Source organism: Rhinichthys klamathensis, unplaced genomic scaffold (genome assembly GCF_029890125.1).
Source record: "Rhinichthys klamathensis goyatoka isolate OS25496 unplaced genomic scaffold, OSU_Roscu_1.1 h1tg000045l_1, whole genome shotgun sequence".
NCBI classification, from domain to species: Eukaryota; Metazoa; Chordata; class Actinopteri; order Cypriniformes; family Leuciscidae; genus Rhinichthys; species Rhinichthys klamathensis.
The window spans coordinates 1345777-1362285 of NW_026606592.1; the positions used below are offsets into that span (position 1 = coordinate 1345777).

The window sequence follows — 16509 nt, forward strand, 5'->3', positions numbered from 1 at the left end:
CTTTCACATGTTCAGCATGTTAACCCTTAGATACCAACTTGAATAATCAATACCTTTTATAGGTTAAAACTACCTATAAAAGCAGTTCATACTTTATCTTACTTTCTACTTTATCATACATAATATTAGCTCATATATTTATCTTAACACGTTTGATAGGAATTTGCAATCTGAATCACACAATACGACCATTGACTACTGACGTACTGCTTATTGTTTATGATCAAATGTAGAAATCTTCTGTAATATTTTGTTGTCAAATCCAAACATATTTAGTAATAGAAACATGTTCACAATATGGTAATAATAATAATAATAACATAAACAGATATTAAGATTACGCTCTCAATCGAGGACAGTATCAAAACAATGCCTGAATGTGAACTTGCTCTCTGTCCTACAAGCTCTTCAATTTCACTTTCTCTTCACCTTCTATAACTAAAAAAAAGTACAATAAAATACTTTTTTTTTTGGTTATCTGACCACTGACTGAACTTCACCCTATCTTGCTTTCTAAAAAGAACAATTCAACTGTAAAATTCTTCAAAGGCTTTCAAATTAAAAGTAAAAAGACTCATGCATATTATCATGACATCACAATAGAAAGGAAGTAAAATTATTGCAAAGATAGCAGTAAAAAGCACTGGGATCATTAAATATTCTCATACTTTTTCTGAAAGAAAAAGATTACAAAAGGAAGGCCAACCATCAATTTTTTTTTTTTTTTTTTTTTTTTTATTTACCTTTTGGATCGTTAAGGCTATTTACATACATGCCTTATAATAATTGCCTGGATAAAATATTGAACAACTTTTTAAAAGAAAATAAATGAGTATCACTCTCTAAAATCAAGGCCCACAATGGAAATAAATGAATGCAACTTTATTGTGTTATCATTGACAAAGAATTCATAGCGCAGTTGTATTGCTACTTTTTATGTCAAATAAACTCAAACGAAGAATACTTTTGTTGCATGAATGACTGAACATGCAATATATCAAAGGAAAGAACATACCCTATACTTTAAGAAGAAGAAGAAGAAAAAACTTTGCATTTTAAACAAAAAGCTGAGAAAATCACGTTTTTGTCAAAGACAAAATCTGGATCGGAATCAAAACGTAGATGGAGTAGATCGAGTCCATCAATACCCCCAAAGCTTCACAGTCCTAAAGCTCGTCCTGGGTCGACATTTCATTCAGTAACATTAGGCAGTTTTGATCTATGTATTAATGTAGTAACAATTAATGCAAATTATTAAACAATAAATCTATTATGCTACATAAAATAACAGTTATGAAATAAAGAAACATTCACAAAACCAAAACCAGTGTGTCCAATTAAAATGTCATTGAACAACATGCATGTAAAATACTGTGCTACTAAACTAAAAGTGTGTCAGGACACTCATCAGAGGAACAAGTATCAGCATCAGAGAACCACACAGACAAGAAGCCTCAGATGCCTTCACTTGTTCTGGGACCCACTTATCTGTGAACAGGGAATATAATGAAATGCATTGAAATATAATATATTTACATAGAAACCTTTATTTACAAATGATCAAAATAAATGAGATGTTCACCTGTGTTCCCTTCAGACAACACCAGAGGACCCAGGGATATGGAAGCACTGTCATGGAAGTCCAGAGACCTGCGCTCTCTCCACTGGTGTCCAGAGCCACAGTCCTAATAGAGGAAAGAGCAAAATCCAGCTGTGTGAATCCCAGTTAAATATCACTGAACAAACAAGATAAAAAAGTGCACAAAGTCTCCAGAAGAGGGAAGTCTTGAACATTAAGGGCCAGCTTTACTAACAGATAGAGCCAGTACAAAACCTCTTTTGACATTTGTAATTTATTGTCATTTTGACGTTTCTTTAAGTGACGCTCCGGCCTCCGTAGTTGTACCTTCAGTCTTGGATGCAAAATCTAGCTTCCTGCTTATAAAGCTAGATGAAACATCATAATTTCTGACAACCTTTAACACGCCCATTGAAAGATTTAGGCGGCTTAGGCTTCCTTTTGGCCTGAAAGGTGCACCAGAAATCTTTCAGTGTATTATGGATGAAGGATATCAGCGGAGCAATAAGCATTATGGATGACATTCTCGTAGCAGCCTCCTCAAAAGTACTCCGAGCTTCAAGCCCGAACAAAGGAGCTCAGCATCACAGGTGTGATGTGCCCAATGCAGTACAACCATTTTGGGACTCTCGAAGCCAACTTGTCGTTGCTGATGGTGTTGCAAAAGGTGCAAGTGGCCCTCGGGCTGCACTGAAGCTTGGAGATGAAGTAAGGATGCAACCATGGCAGTCACAAGAGGTCTCCTGGAGTTGTTGTGAAATCACATTGTGCCCCAAGATCTTATGTTGTGGACTGTGGACGTCGAGAGTACCGTCGCAACTAGGGATGAGTACCGAAACCCGGTATTAAACGGGCCCGGTGCTGACTTATGAAAGACCGCTGGATCGATAAGCTCGGAAGTTATCCGTTCTGCTGTCGGAACAGGAGAAATTAAGAAAGTACACGTGCTATTTATTATTGCTATAAAGACATTATCTTGCAAATTTTATCTTGCCAGCCACATCTATATATAATAATATTGAACCATTTGTCTGTAATGCATTTTTGCTATCACAGTCCAGGAGAGAGAGATCTCTCATGCGGAGCCACAGCGCGCACAACACGCCACCCTGCTTAACGAGTGACGATGGAGGACAGAACTAAACATTCAAACGTATGGTTACAGACAGAAAAACAGACAGGGACATTGGCTATTCGATCGATGTTCAACACATACATTGAAAAATTATTTCACATCTACAGTACTAAAGCTACTCTTGAAAATGTATCACAAATGTATGAATTATGAGAGGTTTTGTAAACTGACCATTGAGCAGCGATTGCTTGACAGAAGGCAAAGGTGAACAGCGCAGTGCAGGTAAAGCCTAGTGGAGTTTGCAGTGAAGATAAACATCCTGAAGGAGAAACGGCTGGATGTCGAGACGCCGTTCTGCAGCAGATCCACTGTGTCGTCATTCGGATTGGGACACCTGAGAATATCAATAATGACAGATTCTTTATTTTTAAAACAGTCAATACAAAGTTATCTCCTGTAAATCATCACACATTTGAATTCCATGTACAAAAATTGGAATCTTGTGATTTAATTCTGAAATACTGAAAGACAAAGTATCTATGACAATCCTAAAACTGATTTGATTATAATTTTTTTAGTAAATAATATTACATTGAGTTAAGGCTATAGGCTTAAAAGAATAGAAAGAAGCCCTGCTTTACTCTGAAAGGATGAGATCCCAGCGGAGGCTGTAATCAGGATCATTCACAGGTGTAGCCCAACACGTGTCCATCACCAGGGCGAACTGGCGGCTGTCGACCCCCTCAACACGAACTTCCACATGCATCTCCTGGTCGAGCTCTGCATCCACTCTACCAGTGAAGGGCCTGGTAAACTCATCATCCTCATATGGGATCATCCGGACCCGATATCTGCCTTCACCAGCGGGAAGAGTCTTGTGCACAATACTGTCAAAATAATGGATAGATCTGTGTTAAAACTTCTTTGTTTATGGGTAAAATTCTGCTTTAGGAGTTTGTTCTTGGTTTAGAGAATATTAGCATATATTTACTTTAATATATACACACACACGCATTTAATATTCTGTTTTGGTGAACTACTCCTTTAATAACAGTAGTGTTGCTGAACCAGAATTTGTATTTGACTCGCACCTCTCCAGTGGGTTGATTTCCACATTCATGGAAAGTGTTTGTGATTGAGGATAAACACAGCTGAAAGAAAGCTTCAGGATTTTCTCTCTGCTGATGAGATCTTCTGACCTCGGTGTCCCCAGAATAAAGTTATCATAGATGAAGTGGGTGCCGTTAGCCTGTGGACAAAAATATAACATTGTGGAGTGCAGTAAATGAGGAGACAAGAGACGGAGATGCGTCGAGTCAACTTTACTATCCACTTCAATATTTCTATCACAAGTACAGCGAGTGATATCAAAACATAAACACAACGTCAAAAACCGGAACTCGTCATCGTCTAACCCCCCCTTCCTTAAAGGAACAGTCCCTTGGTGAATGTCTCTTTCAGACTTCCTTGTGGGTCACTACAACATTTTATAATTTAGCCTAAATTGAATTCAAGGTATTTAAAAAAGGCAGCAGCTTTTTGTACTACAGCAGTATTTTCTTTGCACTAAGTAAAAAAAAGTACTTAGATGCTATTTATAATTAGTGAAAATAGTGGCAGATACTATTTGCACCTTAGCGTATTGTAGTAATAATATTATAAAACAGTCTGCAATAATAATAAATGGATGCTACCTTACTGCCCTTAGAAAAATTAACCATGGTTTTGCTACAATAACCATAGTTTAGCCATGGAATTTGTAGTAAAACTGTGGTTATACAATTGGAAATCAATCTGCCAAAAAAAAACATGGTTACTATACTTTTACCACAATAAAATGTTTATTTTCGTAAAGGGTGGGAGATTCCTTGTCCCTGTCCCTAAAGCCCACACTACACCTTCCCCTAACCCTACCATATTGAACCTGCTGATCAGTAAAGGTTCTCGAAGGTCCAGGAAGGGAGCCATGGTTTTGAGTGTGGTCATAAGAGATGCACGTGTCGCGTCAATGTCTCAGCCCGTCCGATCAACGCGAAGACACCACATACAATTTCAATTATGGGCCAATCAAAGCTCTGTTGAACACTTTATTCCTACTATTAAATACCTGTTGGGTGGAGTTAGTGTAAATAGTCTCTGCCTAGTTATGCACTTGGTGTAAATAGAAACTCCATTAAAAAAATTATTTTTTGATAACTCAACATTATCTACATGTATATCATTAAAAACTACAAAGCCCAAAATGTATTAGTCACATGAGATAAAGCTGGGCTACAAATTAATGGTGGAAAATGTGGGCACAAGTTTCAGTGTCTTTTGTGGCATTATGATGTGTAACCTTCCCCTCTGGATCACTTTCAGACTTTGAGAAGTCTTTAGGGAGGTTTGTTTGGGCCCTTTATTTTGTTGTTACAGATTCAGTATCCTTACAGACCTCTCTAGACACTTCTCAAAGAGATTCCCCAAGGGGTCAGATCAAACTCTGTTGGTCCTATCAGACACTACAAATATTTAGATGGTGTATTGAATAGATTATGCAGAGTTAAACCTACCACAAGATTTGTTCCACAGATGTGTTCATCATTATCAAAGAGGAATTCCACTCTGCCATTCCGGACCGTTCCTTTGCAGCCGGGATCATTGAGGTGTAAGACATCAGCTGGAAAACCAGCCTCAAAGAGCTGACAGCGAGACACAGATATAGAGCCAGAGCTGCTTTCACAGGTTTCTGAGAAATCTGAGAGGGGATTAAAAGACAAAATATTGTCATTAAGGAAATGTCGAAACTAATGACGGAAAAAAAAATTTGTCAAATGATACCAACCAAAAGAGTCAGGTTGTGGTCTGTGATGGTCTTCGTTACATAAACAGCCATAAACACCATTTTTCTTCCCACACCATTCATCCTCAGAGCAGCTGAGTTCAGAACAGCGATCTCTCACATCTAAGAGGAAAAGATAGATAAAATACAGCACAAAGACAGTGAGTCATTTTAACAGGGACAGAGGTTAACATTCTGGTCCCCTGAATGAATTGGTTTGCAGTCCTCAAGGTAATAAAATATATTTTTTTCGAGTGAATTTCGAGTGAAAGAGGTCATCTAATTTTTAATCATTCCCCCTTGAGATCCATAGATAGTTCACTTTCCATCCACCTGACCATAAGAAATAAATTGCCGGCCGGGGGTGGTGATGTGTTTGGGATTTCTAAATAAAAGCCGCTGCAGCTACAAACGTGTCGGATAAAAAAAATGTTGGATCCTGCAGCCTATCTGGCAACCTCGAGTCAGGGGGAGGGGGATGGGATACACCACTCTACAGTAATTTGAAAGTGATTGCAGTACCAGTTTTGGCCACAATCTTACATACGACTCATTTAATGGTAGTGCTGTTTTTTTTATTTTTTTATCTTAACTATTAAAATCATAGTCTATTAAATACACTATTTAGCGCTGTGGAGCATGTTGATTGTATTTGATCACGTTGTCGTCAGCCTCGTGAAGTTTGGAATTACTTGGATAAAAATGATATTATATTACAAAACGTCTCAGGACCGAACTGACCGTTCTACAACCTTCCTCAGAGGATTGCACGGGGACGCTGACACCTCGGTGCCCTGAAACGGCAAACCGGCCGGGAACAACCGAAGTGGCAACGCTGCGACTCTCCTCGGAGAATCGCCCCCCCCCCCGGAGGGCGCCAAGGAGGGACGGTTCCTTGGAATCGTTCCTCCCTGGAGGGGACCACCCTCAGAAGTCTGACGGCCTTGGCGTCAGGACTTCTTCTTAGCCCAAGCTCTCTTAGTGATAACAGTCCTCAGATCCTGTTCCACTAACAGGCTTGGACTGCGACCGCCACTCAGGAACCCCGGATTGAGGAGGCACCCGAGCGGCGACGCTCTGTTTTTGCTGGAATCTATGGAAGGCGTAGCTCGTAAACGGATGAGACTGCTCAGACTTTGTGTTACGAGCAGCCACGGGGACATTGGACCGGCGAGGAAGAAACCTCTGAAACGCAGCCGCTTGTTTTTCACTTTCTTGAAACCTGTCAACGACACAATTTATAGTGTCGCCGAACAAAATTGTAGGTGAAAGCGGCGCGTCCAGAAGAACAGACCTATCTTTATCTTTAATATCAGTAAGATTCAACCATAAATGACGCTCCGTGGCCGGAGAGATAGATCTGTTGTGCGACGCACAATTCTCGAATTGCGTCAGCCCTAACTTCCTCACAATCGTCCATGTCCCTTAGCAGGTCAGCCTGGTATGCTTGAAGTATTGACATGGTATGTAAGCATGCCGCGGCCTGACCTGCTGCCGAATACGCTTTACCCACAAATAAAGAAGTATTTTTTAAAGGCTTGGTGGGTAACGTCGGGGCTTTCAGTGATGACGCTGACTCAGGGAAGAGTTAGCTCGCAAGCGTCTCTTCCGCGCGAGGCATTGTCATGTAACCATAGTGATCAATCCCTTGAACTTTACTATAATTACTAGTTTGTGGATTATGCACTCTGAAAGACGCCGGTTTATTCCACGATCTCGACACCTCTGTGTGGAGATCGGGAAAAAACGGGAGTTCCCGACGCGGAGGTCGTGATCTAGATGGCAACAATCGTTCATCTAACAGACTTTTTCTAGAATCAACTTCACAATCATCAGCTGGCCATTCAATATTTAACTTAGCAACAGCACAAGATAAAACCTCCAAAAGCTCCTCATCAGCAGGGGTATGAGCTGGTGAAAACTCATAATCACCCATATCAACGACATCCAGTTCCTCAGAACTGGATATCCGCAACATTGGTGCCTCAACCTGGGAAGGAGAAGCCGCAGCGCGGGTTCCTTCCTGGGCAGAGACACCGGATCCAGCAGGTAAGGGTTAGAGCTTAGATTCTCTGCCCGAGCCCGAGCCCGACCCGACCCGACCTGCGGGCCGGGCTGGGCCGATATTTCACGCCACTATGCTCGGGTCGGGTCGGGCCCTTGATCAAGCACGTCACGTGTCACGCACAGCGTCTCCTCCACTCGCGCGCTGTGCTGTATTGTGTTGTGTACTGTAGGCCTAGCTTAAGTGCAATATGGAGCTTGAAGAAGTCAAGAAAAAAATTTAAACAGGAGAATTAACTTTGCAGAAGTATGAAGGAAAGTCAGAGGTATGGAAACATTTCAAACTAGTCGTGGGCAGTGACAACATATGTGTTGGCTTTGTCGAGTGCAAGTGCGGCGCGCTGCTCACCTATGACAGCAAAAAAACGGGGACTTCGACAATGAACAGACACATGAAGCAGGCTTGCCATGACAGAAAGGATGATAGTCAGCCTTCATTGTCCTCTTTTGTTACTTCTCCGACCATACCGCTGAGGGCGAGGCAAGCTCTGACAGAGAAATGCGTTGAGTTTTGCTGCAGGGACATAAGGCCATTTTACGTTGTAAGTGGCCAGGGCTTCCAGGTGCTAGCTCAAGAATTGATCAATGTTAATAATTCATTACATTTATATAGCGCTTTTCTAGGCACTCAAAGCGCTTTACATAGAAGGGGGAATCTCCTCAACCACCACCAATGTGCAGCATCCACCTGGATGATGCGACGGCAGCCATATTGCGCCAGAACGCCCACCACACACCAGCTTACTGGTGGAGAGGAGACAGTGATGAAGCCAATCAGTATATGGGGATGATTAGGAGGCCATGATGGACAGAGGCCACTGGGCAGATTTTGCCAGGATGCCGGGGTTACACCCCTACTCTTTCGAAAGACATCCTGGGATTTTTTGTGACCACAGAGAGTCAGGACCTCGGTTTAACGTCTCATCCGAAGGACGGTGCTCTTTGACAGTATAGTGTCCCCGTCACTATACTGGGGCGTTAGGACCCACACAGACCACAGGGTGAGCACCCCCTGCTGGCCTCACTAACACCTCTTCCAGCAGCAACCTAGTTTTTCTCAGAAGGTCTCCCATCCAGGTACTAACCAGGCTCAGCCCTGCTTAGCTTCAGTGGGCACTGAATGTTGGTGCTACATATGGTCGTGTATCGGCCCAGTCCATCCTGCCTCACCATAGCACCGTTTCCAATGCTTGCCTAAAAAAGGCCGATGAGAGGAGGGAAGTTTTGGCACAGACACTCAAAGATGCTCTGAAGAATGGAGACGTAGGGATGAGCACGGATATGTGGACTGATGACTACAAAAAGCTAAGTTACATCGCAATAACGTGTCATTTTATCACCGACGACTATACATTAGTTGGTAAAAATCTCACCACAGCAATGTTTCCCGTGGAGGATGCTAAAACGGGGAAAAATATCCGACGCGAGATAGTGTGTCTGCTGGTCAACAAATTTGGCCTCGACCCTAGCTCCCTCAGCCGAATAGTGTGGGTAACAGATGAAGGCAGCAACATAATCAAAGCACTGGAACCATATAGGAGGCTTTCTTGTCTCGATCACCTAATTAATACTGTCCTTCGTCACGGTCTGCATGCCGACACACTGGCGCAAAACGCGTCGGATATAGGAGAGACCATATCTGCTGCTAAAGGACTCGTGAGATATCTGAAACAATCTGGCCTGGTTGCGCAATTATCAAAGACAGTGCTACAGATGGGGGAGACACGATTTAGCACAGTTTACCTCACACTCAAGTCAGTGCAGGACATATACCCAGAGCTACGGGAGAAGCTGGAGACCCGCGGTGAGCTTGAGCGCATCGAAAATATTGCACCTGACTTATTGAGCTTTCTGGTCACCTTTTTGGAGCCATTCTATAATGCCCAGAGAGAGTTGTAGGGTGACAAATATCCAACCATAAACCTGATCTGTCTCTGGCTTGAGAGACTGAAGAGACATTGCCAGCCCTCTCCCACCGACTCTCCACAGCAAGCCTTTGTGCGCCAGAGACATGCCGAGTTCATAGTGCAAAAAATCAAGGTGAACATTCTGCACAAAGTTGCTCTTTTCCTCTGGCCCAAATTCAACAAATTGAGGATGATGTCTCCTGTAGATATAGCTGAAGTACATGCCCACGTTCGCACCCTACTCTTGTCTGTGGAGGAAGATGCTGCAGCGACTGTCAGTGCAATGAGCAGTACTGGCTTCACACCACCAGCAGCCAGGCCCAGGATGGACTCTGACTTTGCCGAATGGGAGAACCAAGACGATGATAACGAACCAGATGAGGATGAAGTGGCCATGTACAATTCACAGAGGCATACCATGGATGACGACAGGGATCTACTGAAATGGTGGAAAGTCAATGGATTGGTGTACCCAAAACTAGTCAGGCTGGCAAGATCCATCCTCTGCATTCCAGCAAGCAGCAGCAGCAGCGAGCGCGTGTTCAGCGCAGCTGGCCGAACGATAGAGCAGAGGAGGACCGCTCTGAAACCAGCAACTGTGGACGCAATCTTGTTCTTGCATGACAACATGTAGAACCATGTAAGTAGGCTATAACTTTGTGATTAATATGCTATTATATAATGGTTACATGCAGCATATATAGCCTTGGCTAATCAATTCCTCACACTTCATCTACAGGCTCATACAAAGGCAGGAGGCTACCAGATTTGAACAGAGTTTTTGCACTATAGGCCTGCGTTTTACAGGCTTTACAAATATTGATTTTGTTTAAAAAAGATTCTATGTTCTAAAACATTGTTAAATTATATTAAAGTAGCCTACTCCTAGCTAGGCCCTCCAAAGTTAATTATTTTTCATTTTCTGTGTTCGTTTTTTTACGTTTCTTCATTCGGATCCATTTGCGATCCATTCCATTCTGAATAAATAAACAACGCAGTTTACATGCTTTGTCCTTGTTACTTTATTCATAAAGATAATAATTAATAAATGCACGCAATAAAGTCAATAGGCCTACATGCCTTTCAATTTATGTGTGCAAAATTCAGAATTAAATGAATGTGCAGCAATTTGTACAAATAGAGAGTCTGTAGTATGTGTTGTAGCCATTAAATAAACGCATTTATTTTCATATTTATTCAAATATTATAATGTTATTTTTTCCCATCTATGTTGATTATGAAAGTGAACATAGATAGGAGGGTGCGCAATATCGGGAGACATTGAGTGGTTCAGGCATGACCACTTCATTATGTTCTGTTTTGTAGAAAGCCTTTCTTTAAAGTGAATTTCGTTTTGTATAAATTGTATCTTAATTTTAATGCATTTTTCATCAACCAATTACCTGGAATAATAAGAAGCAAATATAGCAAACAATATAATCATGACATGGAAGCGCCGGCGAGCCGCGGTTACCATAGCACGTGAACTGAAGCCATCTCATCATAAATTAAATCAATTTTTGGCACGCTTGTCACCGAATTTACAAATGCACATCTTGCTTGTTGCACGCGCACACATATGTCGAAATAACATTATTAATAATAATGAATCTTTAAGAATATTTGATTGAATGCTGAATGTTGTGCTTGTTCAATTTAATAAAATTAAAACTTTCATTGTGATAATTGAAATAATTTAATATTAAATATTAAGTGGGCAATTTTTGCACATTTATTAATAGTATTTATATAATATATATATATATATATATATATGTATAACATTGCGCAGCTCCCCCCTGTCAATGGTCTAGCACCCAATCAGCACCTGCATGATCTGGCGTCGCCCCTGGTTATAACGGCCCAAAATGTTCGGGTTTAAATCGGGCTCGGGCTGATAATTACAGTTAATGTCTCGGGCCAGGCCGGACTCGGACACAACGTGCACGGGCTCGGGTCGGGTCGGGCTTGATTTTTTGGGCCCGATCTAAGCTCTAGTAAGGGTTGAGAAAGGGCGGGGCCCGTCTCAAACCCCGCTACTATATCTATCTGCGATCCCCAAGATGAAAGTCGCCGCTGTGCCTCGACAGCAGCGGGACCCGCACCTCGGGGAACGCGAACCGAACCGTCCTCCTCAAAGAACGCCCGGCGAGAGCGGAGAGTTTTCATGGACAAACTCATGCAATGCTCACAATCAGCTCCCTCGGGAACTGATTGGGCATGCTCCACTCCCAAACAAGCAACACAAAGCTGATGCGTGTCCCCACCCGTGATGTAACGAGGGCAGGGAACAACACAACATCTAAAATCTTGCTTGCTCGCCATAATGATAGATAGTAATATATATTGGGCTTGACAGACAACAATAAATAGACAAGGACATATTTCACGGAGAGCGCTTGCTGAAGGTACAGAAGCTAGCGCGTTCTGATTTCAGGGGTGCTTTATAGTTTCCTGGTCAATGACGTCACCCATGATGTTCCATTAGACTGATTTTACATGTGCTTCATGACGTAATCACGCAGAGCGTTCCCACCGCGAAAAGGAACGGAATTACTTTTAATCAAATTAATTAATGATGGAGTTATAATACCACCGCAATGAGAAATCACATGAAATCCAAACAGCAGTCGAATAAGGAAAGACAGCTGTCCATCACTGCATTAACGACTGCAGGTAAGCGCAGCTGAATCCGAGTGAGCGAGATAATTACTTAACTGAAACTGTAGCAAAATGATTTTGAGACATGCTTCCTTTAAGTTTCGTTAAAGAAGAAGTCCTTAACAGAAAACACAAAGTGCTATTAGAAACTTTGTTATCTGTCATGGTGTCCCTGCAACGTCTGTCAGCGTGTTTTCTACTCGAGCATGTGAATATTATTGTTTTTCTCAACATGAAAGTGAAACAATATAAATAAGATAAATATTATGTTGACTCGAGTGTATACCTACGTTCTGTACGATAAGTGGAACGGTCTGTTTTATTAGCGTTTTTTCCCTTTCGTACTGATTGATCTTAAATGCTTTTGTTCTTTACATTTTTTGTTTACACATATTATTTAATGTTTTCAACTGAAAGAAAACCTTAAGATGCAACGTAAGCTTGTTGTGTATATTTCATTTCCCTATTAGTTAACGATGTTGTTTAACAACCGTGTATATGCGTTATCACGCAGCAGTACCGCGCTTCATGACATAAACGCGTCAATTCTATGCGTACCGCAAGCACTGTGATTGGTCTGCTAGAACCGCTCCCCGGGGTTTCACATGCTCCCTCTGCATGTGTAATTGCGCGCCAACGCGGACAACGACGCAAAAGTATAAATGAAAACCAACGCGTAGTCTATAACGTAGAGGCTCCGCCGTAGGTCTGACGCAGAAGTATAAATCAGCCTGTAGCTACGACGCAGAAGTATAAATCAGCCTGTAGCTACGACGCAGAAGTATAAATTAGGCTTAACAGATTATGTCATATCTAGCGGGATTCCATAAACTACACAGAACCCCACTATTCGCCGACGCAATGTTTAAAATCAGGCAAACTTTATACTTTATGGACAAATATACATAACGAAAAGATGATACAAAATGTAATACCTTGGAAAATGGCATAAGACTTTTTAATACTTTTAAAGGTCTTAATTTTCTCTAAATTGATTTACCAACTTTTAACCCTCTGGGGTTGGCGGTCGCGCCGGCGATACCAGCTCGCTTTTTTTCTTATCAGTGCAAAATAGACTCAAAATACTCTGTTGATTTTGATCTTACATATAAGTGTTATACATCATTCAAAACTGTTAAATGTCTTCTTTTATTTGTGTACACTCATAATAAAAACAAAATGTTGTGTTTTTCGTAAAATAAAGAAAATAAACATGATGCGCGTTCTGCCGTCTCTCTCAATGTGAAGTTCATTCTGAAACGCGACAGAAGATGATCTGTAACTCAACGAATGTTTGTCACACAGACTTGAAACGTATGTCTTTACAACGCTTGGAGTCTCTATTTTTAAATGATGTAAATTATATCAAAAACAAATATTCTATGTATAAGTTATCCGTATGAAAGCAGCGACATTTACAGTTTCTCAAACGCGTCCTAATTAAATCTAATGTGACCACACCCACGCGAGCAACAGCTGTTCATATGCAAATGAGCCACGCGGAGGAACGCGAAACTGTTAACGCCCTCTTCACCTCAAAACAAAGCATCGGAGACTTGTTCAGTAACTTACTCCCAGGGCCGGCCCGAGGCATAAGCGAACCAGGGGGCCCCCCAATCGAGTTAAATTTTTTTTAAAAAAATTTAAGATGACTTAAACAAGTGACATACATGAATGAATGAATATGACTGAATGAATAATTGAAGACAAGAAAATTCTGATTTCATGATCAATATACCTGCCTACAACTGCTGCTGTGTCTGCCAGCGTTTAAGTTATGCGCATAATCTAGACACCTCGCGCGTGCATAGACAATTCGTGCGCAACTGCGCATATAGTCACGGTATCGGTTTAAGTTGGAGAAAATAGCCGCAGGGGAACTTAACCTTCTAGGTGTAAGGGTAGCAGTTTGAATAAATAATAAACATAGCAGTTTGAACTCTTCTCGACTCCACTTTATTATACCACACATCAGATCACTAACTCCAAAAACCCGCGACCCTCCAGCACCAAGTGCACTGTGCGCACAACCCATTCCTTTCTACGGCAAGCCCCGAGGGGAAAAATACATTGCATACACACATACAACGAGCCCCAGTACATCATTACCGGTATTATAGTAACAGACTTTGTTGGATTCTGTCATGTACAATCCAACAAAGTCTGTTACAATAATAATAATAAAAAAGATTTTGAGGACAGTTACACTGTATTGAGACAGTTGAGAAATAATAATATTTTTACTGTTTTCTCAACAATAATTGTCATTGTTGAACCCTTGCTCGCCTATTATGTTTCTGATTTCTCAGTTTTGTCATTATTTTAGCAAATAATTCATGTAATAAATGTATAAATGTTTTGAGACAGTTTGTTTTAAGAAGTTTCAAAGAGTTAGTAAAAGAGTATGTAAAAGTTACAACTTTTTTATTTAAGTTGGCATCTATTTTTTATTAAGTATTTATTTTGTATTAATACATAACCTATTTTTATACATTTTATTGGATACAGCGTTCAAACAATATTTGCAACATGATACAATATAAGTCTCCATTTTATGAATGAACAATTTCAGAATAAACAATTCTTCAAAACAAGTCATTTTATGGTTCCCTTCCCTCCTGGATAGTTATGTGATAATTATTTATTAATTACCAATGAGTTCCCTGTTTTTTCACTTTAGAATACTGTTCCAGGTTCTAAGTAATTCCTGAAGAATTATCTAATAATTCATTATTAATTACTATTAAGTTCCCTATATTTTCACTTTATAATACTGTTTCAGGTTATAAGTAGCCTAATTCCTGGATAATTATTTGATAATTATTTATTAATTACTAATGGGTTCCCTGTATTTTCACTTTAGAATACTGTTCCAGGTTATAAATAATTCCTGAAGAATTATCTAATAATTCTTTATTAATTACTAATAAGTTCCCTATATTTTCAGTTCCCCTCAGTTGTTGCCTAAAATACATGAATTTACTCAATGGCATTCTATGCTGAGGAAAACAGACACACACAGTACTGTATATAAAATATAAAAACTAATCTGAGGTTAGTTTTGTATGACTGTTCATTAGTTACTTCTTAGTTATTTTTCTTGAACCTTAATTAATAGATAATTAATGGTAGTTCTTCAGGAGGTATGACAGAATTCATTAGTTATTGATTAACTAACTGTAACTTAACACAATCATAAAATTCTATTACATACTGATTAGTTAACACATCTTCCTCAGTAGTTAACAGTAGTGAAGAAGTAGTTAATGAAGAATTATTAGAATTATTTTTTGGGCACCAAACAAGAACATTCTATGAACGTTCCCTCTAGGTTATTTTAGGTTCTATTTTTATAACCTAAAGGGAAGTTCCCATAAAGTTTACAGAACGTTCTATTAACGTTAAGAAAACTTTCCTGGATCACTATACCATCATAACATTTGCAATCTCTGCATGATGAAATGCATATGATACTGTATTATGACCTATATTTGCACAGCTTTGATTTCCTGTAGCCTCAACTTAATATGACTGATAATATAATTGCCTAAATGGCCTTATAAATTCTTTTAAATTATTTACATGCATCACAAACTTATAAAATGGATCTGATTTGCTCATGGCAAACAATAATCCTCCAGATTGTAACATTCTACATTATATTACCAGTCATAGTGTCCATGGTTGTAGTTTCAGTTGTAGTTTCATCTGTCGTTGTCTCTGGCATGACAGTAGTAGTAGTAGTGTTTATGTTGCTTGAATCTGAAATGAATTATAAATATTAGATTAAAATAAATAATAATTATCTCTTACATAAACGAAGGGCACATGTAAACATATTTACCTGCACAGTAAGCCAAATGGCAGTTAGTTGGGCTGACAAACTCATAGACATAATAATCTCCTGGACAGGCTTTGACTTTAATGGGATTGGATTGGAAATAGCAGCAGTTATTGCCCCAGTGACCGCAGACATCTCGAGTGACCACTCCATCCTCAACTGTTGGATGTCCTCCGCTCAGCCACAGAGGAGCATGAGTGCCACAACTATACTCATCAACACATGTGTCTGGCATCTGAACGCTCTGACCCTGAATGAAGAGTCGGTACCAGCCGTTCCAGCTGACCGCAGTGTCACACATTATTTCAGAGGAATGTTGATTGTTGGTGGCTCTCCATGAATCATCCAGGATATTGTAGTTGTAGCAGGGGTCAACAGGGGGAGCTGTTGTCAAGGAAATATTACAAATATAGATTTTACAGAATGAATAAATTAATTATATTTTGTAGTGGTTATGTTATGAAACAGTTTACACTGTTTACTTAAGCTCACTTTTTCATTTGCATTATAAGTTGAAGCTGAAAACAATTTGTCGAGCTTTCAGAACATCTCTTATCTAGC

At 40.2% G+C, this 16509-nt stretch overlaps 1 protein-coding gene across 2 annotated transcripts in view; it reads right to left on the reverse strand.

Annotated features, from left to right (window-relative positions):
* Window positions 1–16509, reverse strand: part of LOC130082414 (uncharacterized) — a 109750-nt gene that overhangs the window by 29005 nt on the left and 64236 nt on the right. For both annotated transcript variants that reach the window (XM_056247271.1, XM_056247272.1), the window contains exons 9-10: window positions 15952–16332; window positions 15774–15869 (exon numbers count right to left, since the gene is read on the reverse strand). In XM_056247271.1, coding sequence (XP_056103246.1) covers window positions 15774–15869; window positions 15952–16332 — 477 coding nt within the window. The remainder of the gene's footprint in view (window positions 1–15773; window positions 15870–15951; window positions 16333–16509) is intronic.